Consider the following 13,020-nt stretch of genomic DNA (forward strand, 5'->3'; position numbering starts at 1 on the left):
CCCAGGCTGGAGTGCTGTGGCATAATCTCAGCTCACTGCACCCTCCACCGGAGTAACTGGGATTACAGGCATGCACCACCATGCCTGGCTAATTTTTGTATTTTTAGTAGTGACAGGGTTTCACCATGTTGGCCAAGCTGATCTCGAACTCTTGACTTCAAGTGATCCACCTGGCTTGGCCTCCCAAAGTACTGGGATTACAGGCATGAGCCACCGCGCCTGGCCTAAATAGATGTCTTTAACGTTTGCTCCTTAAAAAAAAAAAATGAGATACAATTCATATACTGTAAAATCCACCTATTTAGGATGCTTAATTGAGTGGCTCACATGGAGTTATACAACCATCAGCACAATCTGTGTTTCGAATATTTGTATCACCCCAAAAGGAAACCTGGTTCCTGTTAGCAGTTCACCAGTCCCACTCCCCTTCCCAACCCTGGGCAACCCCTAAATTATTTTCTGTCTCCATAGATTTGCCCATTCTGGACATTTCATATAAATGGAATCATGTATATACGGTCTTTCACGAAGCATGTTTTCAAGGTCCATTCATGATGTAGAATGTATTAGTACTTCATTCCTTTTTACTGCAGAGTAATTAATATTCTATTCGTCATGTGGCTGTACCTCCTTTTATTTATCCATTTATCAGCTGATGGACATTTGGGTTGATTACACTTAACAGCCGTTCCACTGCCTATTATGAATAATGCTGCTGTGAACATCCATGTACAAGTTTTTATATGGATGTATGTTTTCATTTCTTATGGGTGAGAGATACATGAGAGTGGAATTGCTGGATTGCTATGGTAACTTTAGACTCCAATAATCTTTTTGGATAGCTTTTAAAAAACGTTTTGAGGAACTGCCAAACTGTTTTCCAAAGTAGCCATACCATTTTGTGTTCTCACAATGTGTGAGGGTTCCAATATCACCACATTTCTTGTCTTTTTTTATTGTAGTCATCCTGTGTGAAATGATATCCCCCATTCTATGCATTGTCCTTTTTTTTTTTTTTTTTTTTTTTGAGACGGAGTCTCGCTCTGTAGCCCAGGCTGGAGTGCAGTGGCCGGATCTCAGCTCACTGCAAGCTCCGCTTCCCGGGTTCACGCCATTCTCCGGCCTCAGCCTCCCGAGTAGCTGGGACTACAGGCGCTGCCACCTCGCCCGGCTATTTTTTGTATTTCTTAGTAGAGACGGGGTTTCACCGTGTTAGCCAGGATGGTCTCGATCTCCTGACCTCGTGATCCGCCCGTCTCGGCCTCCCAAAGTGCTGGGATTACAGGCTTGAGCCACCGCGCCCGGCCTGCATTGTCCTTTTTATGTTCTTGGTGGTATTTGCAGCACAAACATCCAATTTATTAATCTTTTTCTTCTATAATTTGTGTTCTTGATAGCATATCTAAGAAACCTTTAGAGTCATAAAGATTTATTTCTCTTTTCTTCCAAGAGTTTTATTGATTTAGTTCTTACATTTAGGTCTGTGATTCCTTTTGAGTTAGTTTTTATGTATGACGTAAATAAGAGTTTGACTTCTTTTCTTTTTTTTTTTTTTTTTTTTTTTTTTGAGGCAGAGTCTCACTCTGTCGCCCAGGCTGGAGTGCAGTGGCGTGATCTCGGCTCACTGCGTGCTCCGCCATTCTCCTGCCTCAGCCTCCTGAGTAGCTGGGACTGCAGGCGCCCACCACCACACCTGGCTAATTTTTTGTATTTTTAGTAGAGGACGGGTTTCACCGTGTTAGCCGGGATGGTCTCGATCTCTTGACCTCGTGATTCGCCTGCCTTGGCCTCCTGAAGTGCTGGGATTACAGGCGTAAACCACCTCGCCATCTCTTTTTTTTTTTTTTTTTTTTTGGTATTTGAATATACAGTTGTCCCAGCACCATTTGCTGAGAAAAGAGTTCTTTCTCCCACTGAATTCTTTTGGGATTGTTAGTGAAAATCAATTGATCATAAATGGAAGGGTTTATTTCTGGACTCTGAATTCTATTCCATCCTCTTATGCAGACCACATAGTCTTTTAACTTTTGAATTCAGGAAATATGAGTCTTCCAACTTTGTGCTTTTTCAAGATTGTTTTGATTATTCTTAGTCCCTTGCATTTCCATGTGAATTTTAGGATCAAGCTCATCAGTTTCTGCAATAAAGGAGCTGAGATTTTTATAGGGCTTGCGTTGAATCTGTAGATAGATTTGGGGAGTACTGCCATCTTCGTGATAATCTGTTCGAAGGAAAGTGGCCTTTTGTAACATTTATGTAGTATATTTGAATGCCTATGCAATGTTAATGTTCTTGTTTCACAATACTATATAAGTCATTTTTTGTCCTTTTGGTTTTTTAAGAGAAGGGATCTCACTCACTCTGTTGCCCAGGCTAGCCTCAAACCCTGGGACTCAAGCAGTCCTCCCACCTCAGCCTCCCAGGTAGCTGGGACTTAAAGTGGTATTTTTTAGTATTTATTGTAGGCTGTTAGGAGCCGTGTCTATGTAAGAGAGAGTAGATAGAGCCTTAACTATGAAATACTAAGTATACTTTATAAGTTGATTTTTTTCATTTTTTCTTTTTTGTTTTTTTGAGACAGTCTCACTGTCACCCAGTGGCGCTCGCTGCAACCTCTGCCTCCCAGGTTCGAGCGATTCCCCTGCCTCAGCCTCGCGAGTGGCTGGGATTACAGACGTGTGCCACCACACCTGGCTAATTTTTTTGTATTTTAGTAGAGACGGGGTTTCACCATGTTGATCAGGCTGGTCTCGAACTCCTGACCTCAGGTGATCTGCCCGTCTCGGCCTCCCGAAGTGCTAGGATTACAGGCGTGAGCCACCACGCTCAGCCAATATTTTTTCTTTTTAGAAACATAATGCTGAGGTACTCCCCACTAAATAATTTTTTAAATGCCGGTTATGTTAACCATTTTTAGTATATTGTGTAAGTATAATGTAGTTACTCTATGGAAATCAAGCCTTACTCTCTTAATCAGTACTGCTTTTCAGCAATATTGAATACTGATATTTTGGGACTGTTATTAAGCCAGCTTTCTTTTAAATGTAATTAGGTATCTTAACATCCAGCTTGAAGATTTTTTTTAAATTTTTAATATAAATTTTCTTTCACGTCAGTCTTTCACTCATACATAATTATTTGAGTAAGAAAACAACTAAAATGCCACACTGGGTTAATAATATTTTCTGCAATTCCTTAATGCTGGTGTTTCTAGTGCAGCATAATTAAGGATTCAAACCACTTTTTAATAATGTGCTATAATTTTAGTTTGATAGGCTCACGCTTGGCAAATACCAATTAACAAATGGGCATTTTGACTTATTCCACTTTCTTCTTTGTGAGCCTGTTACCTCTCTTGTCTTTCCTCTACTTTCCTTTCCTTATTCTAAGACCTTTCTATAAGCCTATAGTAAAGTTATACAACTATCCCTTCTCCTAAACTATAGCCTTAACAAGAAATTTCAAAATTCTGAGCTGTGATGACTAGAGCTTGCTGAGTATTTGTTAATGAAGTAAGTCCTTTTCAAGGCACTGAAAATAGTTATCCTAGAGTTAGTCAGGGGTTGGATGGGGGTGTTTAAGGCAATTAAGGGCAAGGGGAGAAAATGGCTTCGCTAGCCTATAGAACCTAAAGATGAAACAGAAGAACAGGTTAGAATGAACATGTTGGTAATAGTAAATGAAAAGCAAACTTGGAAGCCATTTATTTGCTTCTGTTGGGGTTTTCCTGGATTGGGAGATTTAATGTTGAAGAGTAATCAGATAGCTTTGGCTAGTTCTTAAATACAAATGCACCCACAAAGTGTTTGCACAGGATTAATTATTAATATTAAGAGAATAAGGACTGGAATGATTCATTGAAACTGAATACAGCCATCTTCGGTGACTTAGAAATTACCCAGACTTTTTGTTAACTAAGCCTGACCTTGCCTCCGTTATCAAGGTTGAAACCAGCAGTGGAGAGTGAAGAATATCAGCAGTAAGGGTATCAGGAGCAGAGAAGGGAGACAGCAGCCAGGAATGGGCAGGATGAGTAAAAACGGAGAAGGAAGGGAGTCAGATCAAGAAGTAGGAATGGAAACAAAAAGGAATAAAAAAGAGAAGGAGTGAAAGTAATGCGGATGTAAATCATTGAAGTAATGGCAAGTATCGTAACTTCCGTGTTTGGATATGCTTGCTTAGACTGCAGCAGGACCCTCCAAGAATTAAGTTTACCTGTGAAAGGAAGAAGGTGAGCAAGAGAGAAGGGAATTTTAAAAATACACTTGTTAAATTGTTTTTAAAATTTAAAATCAACATTAATGCACAATTTTTAAAATTTTTCAACATAGTAGTAATATTTGAGTCATATTACTAGGGAGCACTGTTCTAAGTCCTGTGTATATTGGTTCATTTAATCCTCACAAAACTTTGCAAGCAGGGACTATTAATATTTCTCCCATTTTACAGATGCAGAAACTGAGCCACAAAGAGAGTAAGTAAATTGTCTAGGCTAGTCAGATCACAGAGCCAAGATTCCACTTGAGGCAGCACGACTGCAGCTGGCTCTGTCACCTCTACCTTTCCCTCTCCATGATTTGTATGATATGTTTCTATAGAAATTTGTCTTGTTTTGAGAATGTTACATTTCCTTAAAGTAGTTATATATCTGCTAGAGTAACAAACTCATGACACTATTCAGAGTTCAAACAATTCTAGTCACTATTCACATCAACTTCCTTTTACTTTTTTCAGTTTAGAGTAATTTGGGAAAGTTTATTAAACTAGGTCCAAAATACAAAAATAAATAGTGCATGGTCCCTGTCCTCAGTGAACTGAATCTCAGTTTGTAATTGTTTGGTTACTTGAACCAGCTGTACTCCTCCAACAATACTAGTGTGAATTATTTGGCTTGAACCAAGCTTGCCAGTGAATGTTTCTTGGCTTCAAAAGTTTGCTCACCTTTAAAAGCTATGGACCAACTAGTAATATTTCTGTTACCCAAAACATTTGGAATTCTTTTAAGCCTCACAACAAAATCACCTTCCATACAAAAAGCAGTAGTACCTAGTTTGATCACCTTCCTTAATCAGCCTTGAAATTAAAGCTTTGCATGGATACTCACAAAATATTTATCTAAAAAGGTGTTTTGTTTTGTTTTACAGCCTTGATGGACGAAAATGTTTGCAGGTTATAGAGAAGGAAATGTGAATGGAGTTAGTGGATTTCACCAGGAACTTTGGAAAAGTGTTGGGTATTAGTCTTTAGTTGGCAAGTATTTCTTGATCAGTGTCTTTTAGGCAAATAAGAGAAATTCTGGATCATCTGACAGGAAGGAAGTTAAGTACTAAATTCGGTCTAATTTGGCTTTTTGACCTGAGCCTCTATTGCTTCACTCTGACAAATAGTTTTAGCATTTGAAGGCTTGATTAGCCATTCCCCTGTTAGACATAAATAATGATAATAAATGAGAGATTGTGGGAAACTGAGAGTGTCTTCATTTTCTTGAATGTATTATGTGGGCATCGGCTCTCAGATTTTTATAGTGGCATTTGGAATACTTTGAATTTAATATTGGTGCCGTTATATATTATCCATATCTCATTCATTCAACAAATTGAACCACAGCCACATAGTGCTAAATACTAGGAACACAAATAAAGAACTCTGTTGTGTGTTCAAGCTACTTCCAGACTAAATTACTCTTTTGAGCATTCTCAGTTTTTCTAAGCCTGTCCTTGTTGTCATTTTAAAAGGAAGAAATAAGTTGAAAGTTCAAATTAAAATTATTCATTCGTTTTAAGGTAACATTATTTCTGGTTTTTGGGAGCCAAACTCTTTTTTACATCTGTTTTAAAGATATAGCAGAAGGAAAACTTCTTGAAGTCATTTTTACTTCATTTACACATCTGCAAATGCAGTTGAACTAGAAAGATCCTTTTCAGATCCTAAATCCAGTGATTAAGTTTCATATTACGTTTAAAAAGACCTCGTACCGGAAGGATCCACTGTCCCTCTATCAGAAATTTTCTTCACCTCCAGTTTAGCATTGTTTCTGTACAGTAATTGTTGACCCCCCCCCCCCAAGGCACAGTGAGGCTCAGATGTTCATCTCTTGAAAAATGGGTACTCAAATCTTGACATTTAGAAATTGTCTTCTCATGGGAAATTTCTTGAATGTAATCTTAAAATATTATTTGAGTTTATTTTATGCCTATTTTCTAAGAAGTCCACAGTTAACTTGGTTTATTATTAGCTTTTGGGGTACATATTCAGACTTGATGTTTCTCTTAGTCAATATCTTTGTAGTGTTTGTGTTCTTATACTTCTGTCCCAAAGACCTAATTTACTAAGCTAAAAAAAAAAAAAAAAAAAAAAAGCTAATTTCTGGATCTCTGATTGGCAAAGTTTCTACTATTGGTTTATATTACATGCTTATATCCTGGTGGTGTAGCTGCTTTCATTATTGCTATAGTTAAGTAGTAATAGAGATAATTAAGTAACAATTTTATGTTCAGAATCCTCCTTATTTTGCCCTCTCGGTGCTTTTTCTGTTCCTTCAACAAGATAGTGAAGCTAATAAAGGCAGGCAGTTAAAGCCACACAATGAATCATTGCTTGATTTAAAAGAGTACTAGAAAATGGTGACTTTGTGCCTAGAAAGAATAGTGGGTATACTTGATCTGCTTTTCATCTTTTTTTTTTTTTTTTTTCGTGTATAGCATCATCTTTTTGCTTGAGTTATTTTCTTTGCCTCCACAATGTGCAAATTAATATTATTTAAACTTTCTCTTTAGCATTTTTAGTATGTTCAGTCAACTTATTTAGTATGTCTTTTCCCTTTTCCCCTTTGTTCTATGTGCAAAACGAATAAAACATTTTATAGATTAGTTCTATTTAATTAATAACTTTATTAAAACTATTACATCAATCTTGTCATACCCAGCTCACAGTTCATACTATTAATACTGCATTCCCTCCTTGCACGCTTCCCCCCTTAGAAAATAGAGGGTTTGGGCTAGGTGCGGTGACCATCACACCTGTAATCCCAGCACTTTGGGAGGCTGAGGCAGGTGGATCACCTGAGCTCAAGAGTTCGAGACCAGCCTGGCCAACATGGTGAATACAAAAATACTAAAAATACAAAAATTAGCCTGTGTGGTGGTGCACGCCTGTAATCCCAGCTACTCCGGAGGCTGAGGCAGGAGAATTGCTTGAACCCAGGAGGCAGAGCTTTCAGTGAGCCGAGATCATACCTCTGCACTCCAGCCTGGGCAACAAGAGCAAACCTCCACCTCAAAAAAAAAAAAAAAGAAAACAGAGTTTTTTGAAATGTATTTGTTTTCAAATCACCAGAGTTTTCTCTTTTCTGCAGATAATATCGTCTACTGCATTATTTTTGGCTGCAAAAGTGGAAGAACAGGCTCGAAAACTTGAACATGTTATCAAAGTAGCACATGCTTGTCTTCATCCTCTAGAGCCACTGCTGGATACTAAATGTGATGTATGTAAATACTGGATTTTTTATTTTTCTTTGTAAATTTGAAACTTTTTCATAATGTAGGCCTAACAAAAATACAGTTCAATTAGTGTTGCCTTCCAAATGCTGCTTATTTTATTACCTCTTAGGAATGCAATGCCAGGAAGCAGTCTGGCAGAAAAACATTTCACATATGTTCATGAATTTGGATGTCATTCTGAATTATAGAAGGCTTTGATTCCAGATGCTTTGTTGATTCAAAGATACTTTTGTTTCACATTTTGTTGTTCAGTTATGATACATGTAGAGGGTAAGCCCTATCACCTCCACTGGAAGCTGTATTTGAGACCACATTATAAATAACCCCTTAATTTGTCAACAGATGAAGGAACAGAAAATCTTCTGAATTTACCCCTAAATGAGTAGTCTTTTTAAAGTATTGTTCCTTTTTAAATGCATGTACTGCTACTTATCTCTGATACATAAAGCTGCATTTTGTTATGCTTTCATGAGCAGCGTTTTTTTAGTATTTTAATTTTCCTAGAGTAATGTTACTTTCCAGACAACTTTATCATCAACATTGTAATAGACCTTATTTGAAAGAACTATTTTAAATTTTTCTGACATCTTAAGATGGAAGTTAGAATTGTGGCCCTTTAAAAATTTTCGGCCAGGCGCAATGGCTCATGCCTGTAATCCCAGCACTTTGGGAGGCCGAGGCAGGCAGATCACCTGAGGTCGGGAGTTTGAGACCAGCCTGACCAATATGGAGAAACCCTGTCTCTACTAAAAATACAAAATTAGCGAGGCGTGGTGGCGCATGCCTGTAATCCCAGCTACTTGGGAGGCTGAGGCAGGGGAATCGCTTAAACCCAGGAGGCAGAAGTTGCAGTGAACCGAGATCACACCATTGCACTCTAGCCTAGGCAACAAGAGCAAAAAAAGTCTCAAAAAAAAAATTTTTTTTCTAGCATCCCGAGTTACTTAATCAGGAACCTTTACCTATTGGATGACTAACAGATTATGTTAATTCAAAGTCCAGATTAATTTAAGCTTCAGTGGAACTATATCTGATTTTATTAATGGCAAGTTTTATCATAGATGTTGGCTTTAAGGGAGTAAACTATTAATGTAGCCATTAAATAATAGTTTGTCATTATTTAATGATAATTCCTACAGTTTCTATTAACTGTACAAATTCAGAACTATTTCTTGGGGTACGTTTAAATAATAGAAATTGTGTTCTAAAAGTCAGCCCAATGACCTTTCAAAATAGAGCATAAATAAAATGAAAGATACTTTTACTCTCTGGCTTTAGCAATATGTCCTTAAAAAAATGAATATAGGTATATTCATACCGGTAATATAGTATTTCCTTATCACTTTGTTCAATTGTCATGATTTCAGAATAGGACAGCAGTAAATTTTTCATATCCTTTATTTCCAGAGTAATTGTAGTAGATAAAATTTCTTGAAATTGAGTAAGGAGGTTCTCTGGTATTTATGTCCCCATAGGTATGAGATACATTATTTTGGTATGTTTGATAATTTCTAAGGTGGCAGGGAAGTTAATTCTAAAATTAACTCACTGACTTACTGTGACTTTTGAGGAATTACCACATGAAATGTCCTAGAGTGAGTTTGTAAGCCAGGTTTGAGTTAAAGGCAGGTTTGAGTTTGATGTTTTTAATTGACTTGGACTTCCTGTCTTTAATATCTCTTGAAGCACCAATGCCTAGGTTGTTTCACTTTACAGACTGTGCACATCTCCTTTTTTCAATTAAATTGCCCCCTTTCATATTGTTTAGTTTCTTGTTTTTTGCTGTTTGTTTCCTATTACAGAAAGTAATTCAGTTTAGGCTTGCCACAGAATACAGGTTTTCTCTGTCACCCTCAATTTATTTTCTCCATATTTTCAAACTACTGTGGTTCTTTTGTAATCAACCTGTAATTCTCACAAGATGTAACATTCATGTAGTCTAGTAATGTTACTTTTATTTTAATCAATTTGATAATATTTTTATCTGACAGGCTTACCTTCAACAGACTCAAGAACTGGTTATACTTGAAACCATAATGCTACAAACTCTAGGTATGTACTTACATCAGATAATGGCTTTTTGTGTGTACTTCCCTAAAGCATTCTAAATAAGTGAAAAGATTTCTGAAATAATTGTATTATTGAAGAAAGTTACTTTAAAACAGGTTTTAGACCAGAATAACGTTGCCTGGTTATAAGGAAATTACTTTTCTAGAATTTAATTTCATTTGGCATAATTAAATTGAATGGTAAACATACCCTACAGTATGATTTCTTAGGTTTTCCGGTAGTTGAAGTACGAAGTACTATGCTTCACTCTGGATTTGCACTGGAGAGTAAAATGGTCCTTTAGGGCTGTTTCATATGATTGTGATGTATACAAACCTACACAGCAATCCTTGTTCTCCTTGAGCTTCCAGTCAGTATTTTATGAGTATATCGCCTTTTTATTTTTATTTAGTTATTTATTTATTTAAGACAGAGTCTCGCTCTGTCACCCAGGCTGGAGTGCAGTGGTGCAATCTCGGCTCACTGCAACCTCTGCCTCCTGGGTTCAAGCAATTCTCTTGCCTCAGTCTCCCGAGTAGCTGGGACTACAGGCACATACTGCCACGCCAGTTATTTTTCTGTAATTTAGTAGAGACGGGGTTTCACCATGTTGCCCAGGCTGGTCACGAACTCTTGAGCTCAGGCAATCCGCCCACCTTGCCCTCCCAAAGTGCTGGGATTATAGGCATGTGCCACCGCGCCCAGCCTATCAGGATTTTTAATGTGACATAGTAATTATTTAAATGTTGGTCGTCCTTTTTTAAAAGTGTATCTTTGTATGCAAGTTCATTTACTCTCATTCACCTTACTCAATTTACTGAAATTGAGGCCTAAGAAAGTGATGGCTTATCAAAAGTCATACATTACTTCTGGAAGAACCCACTAGGATGTGGTAGGAAGAACATGGGCTTTGGGGAGATCCGAGTTAAAATCTGTAGGCCTCTGATTTGCTTTGTAAACTTGGGCAAAAGTTCCTGTACCTCTCATACCTCCATTCTGTGGCCGTGGAATAGTATCTGAGTCATATCGTGAATTTGTCATTTTTTAAATTTATTATTCCATTCCCAGATGTTGCATAGAAGTGTGATAAATCAGTCACAACTTCCCATTGTGACAGACTCTTCATTATAAAACTAGCTTGTGTGAAATACATATACAGTTGACCCTCAAACAGCACAGGTTTGAACTCCATTGGTCCACATGGATTTTTTTCAATAAATAATACTGGAAAATTGGAAATTTGCAACAATTTGAAAAGCTTGTAGGTGAACTGTAGCCTAGAAATATTGAAAAAATTAAGAAAAAGTTGGATATGTCATGAATGCATAAAATATATATAGATATTAGTCTATTTTAATATTTACTGCCATAAAATATACATAAATCTATTTTTAAAAGATAAAAATTTTAAAAACTTAGGCACACAAGCACAGAGCATATGTGGCTGTATTCGCAGTTAAGAGAAAATGTAAACAAACAAATGTAAAGGTACATAAAATTAACTTTAATACATACATAACTGTACTACTGTGATAATTTTGTAGCCACCTCCTGTTGCTATTGCAATGAGCTCACATGTTATGAGTATCCACTTAAAATGCTGTGTGACACTTGTTATCTCTGAACAGTTTGTCTCTCCAGTAAGTTACATATTGCAGTAAAAGAAGTTCTGGCATATTTTTACCGTATTTAGTGCAAAACTGAAAACTTAACACCAAGGGACCCATACAGGGTGCCTCAAGTGATGCCAGAAGTGCTCCCAAGAAGCAGATAAAAGTTGTGATGTTACCAAAAAAAAGTTGAATTGTTTGATATGTATTGTAGATTGAGGTCTGTAGCTACAGTTGCCCACCATTTCAAAATAAATGAATCCAGTGTAAGGTTCAGTGTGAAAGAAGAAAAAGACATTTTTGACGCCATCACTGCAGCTATACAAGCAGGCACAAAAACCTTGCACTTTATCTCATATTGAAAATGCAGCTTTTATGTGAATGTAGGATTGCTATAAGAAGGGTATACCTATGGACTCTAATATGATTGGAGAGAAGCTTAAAGCAAAGGGAAGGTGAAGGATCTAAAGCCAGAGAATTTAATGCCAGCAAAAGACAGAAATTATGGTATATTTCTGTAAAGTTACACCACGTGTTGCCTGCCTCTCTTGCCTCCCCTTTTGTGACTTCCAACCTGAGACAGTGAGACCAACCCCTCTTCTTCCTTGGCCTACTATGAAGACCTTTATGATGATCCACTTTCACTTAATACTAGTAAATACATTTTTTCTTCCTTATGATTTTCTTAATAGTTTCTTTAGCTTACTATGTTGCAAAAATACAGTATATGATACGTATGCAAAATATGTGTTGATTAACTGTTTATGTTACCAGTAAGGCTTCAACGGTAAGCAGGTTCTGGTCAACGATAGTTAAGTCTTAGGAGAGTACGTGGATTTTCAACTGTGTGGTGATTGGCACCCCTAGGCCCTGCGTTTTTCAAAGGTCAACTGTAAATTCTTTGAAGTTTCTATAAAATGAAAAGATGCCAAAAAAGTGAGGGTTTTATTTCTTGCAAATCCAATGATTTACCATGTTATTGTTTTACTTTACAAAATTATATAAATTTCATTTAGGTAAAAAATTGAAAATGAAAAATTTTAAATCATTATATAATGCAATTATTATATAAAATCATAATGTAATATCCATATTGTTTATGACATATTCTTAGGCACAGAGAATGAGACGGTGTTTTAAGGGGAACATTAGAATTTAGAAGATATGCCTCTGTGGCTTTATTTAAAGTATTTTGCATAATTAATTGCAGTAGAACTATATATAGACCACACAACAACTTTATAAATCTGGTTACCCATTTGTTAGGATTTTATTTACTTACTGCTTCTGAAGACAACCAAATGTGATCTTCACTTTTAATAAAAACAGAAATCCTGCCACACCTAAGGGTTGATTGCACGTTGAAAGCTTTTAAACATTTCATCTTTCGTATTAGAAACAGTAGTTTAAGCAGTCATGAGACCTCTAGGGTTTGTTTGTCATATGATTTTAATTATTAATGAAGTATAGTTATAAGATAACTGGTTGAAACCCTTTGATCTAGAGTGCCATATCATTTAAAAGCTCATTTCTGCCACTGTGGCCCAACAGTTAATGTTTATGAAAAATGTGCTTTTCATGTCTTCTGAAAGAAAGCTTGGAATATTAAGAAAGATATTACGTAGTTGAATTCCATCCTTAAATTGTGGGACCAGCTTAACAATTGTATTTGCCAGGAGTTTAATTTGTTTTTAACTTTAAAATAATCCCAAATCATTTATAATTCAGAATTTCAAACAAATTTACCCTTGGTCTTTTAACTTTATTTTCATAATTGAGACATTGTATTTGAAAAATTATATCTTGTCATTGGAAAAGTAATGAGAATGTCAGTGATGAGAAACTTTAATTTTGGATTTTTC

At 36.5% G+C, this 13,020-nt stretch overlaps 1 protein-coding gene across 5 annotated transcripts in view; it reads left to right on the forward strand.

Annotated features, from left to right (window-relative positions):
- Positions 1 to 13,020, forward strand: part of CCNT2 (cyclin T2) — a 38,671-nt gene that overhangs the window by 10,704 nt on the left and 14,947 nt on the right. For all 5 annotated transcript variants that reach the window (XR_001438529.3, XM_015109965.3, XM_028830656.2 and 2 more), the window contains exons 3-4: positions 7,355 to 7,483; positions 9,491 to 9,551. Coding sequence is in view for 2 of the 5 variants with exons in the window: in XM_001097597.5 (XP_001097597.1) it covers positions 7,355 to 7,483; positions 9,491 to 9,551 (190 nt within the window). In the remaining 3 variants the exon portion in view is untranslated. The remainder of the gene's footprint in view (positions 1 to 7,354; positions 7,484 to 9,490; positions 9,552 to 13,020) is intronic.

The sequence above is a fragment of the Macaca mulatta genome, chromosome 12 (genome assembly GCF_049350105.2).
Source record: "Macaca mulatta isolate MMU2019108-1 chromosome 12, T2T-MMU8v2.0, whole genome shotgun sequence".
NCBI lineage: Eukaryota > Metazoa > Chordata > Mammalia > Primates > Cercopithecidae > Macaca > Macaca mulatta.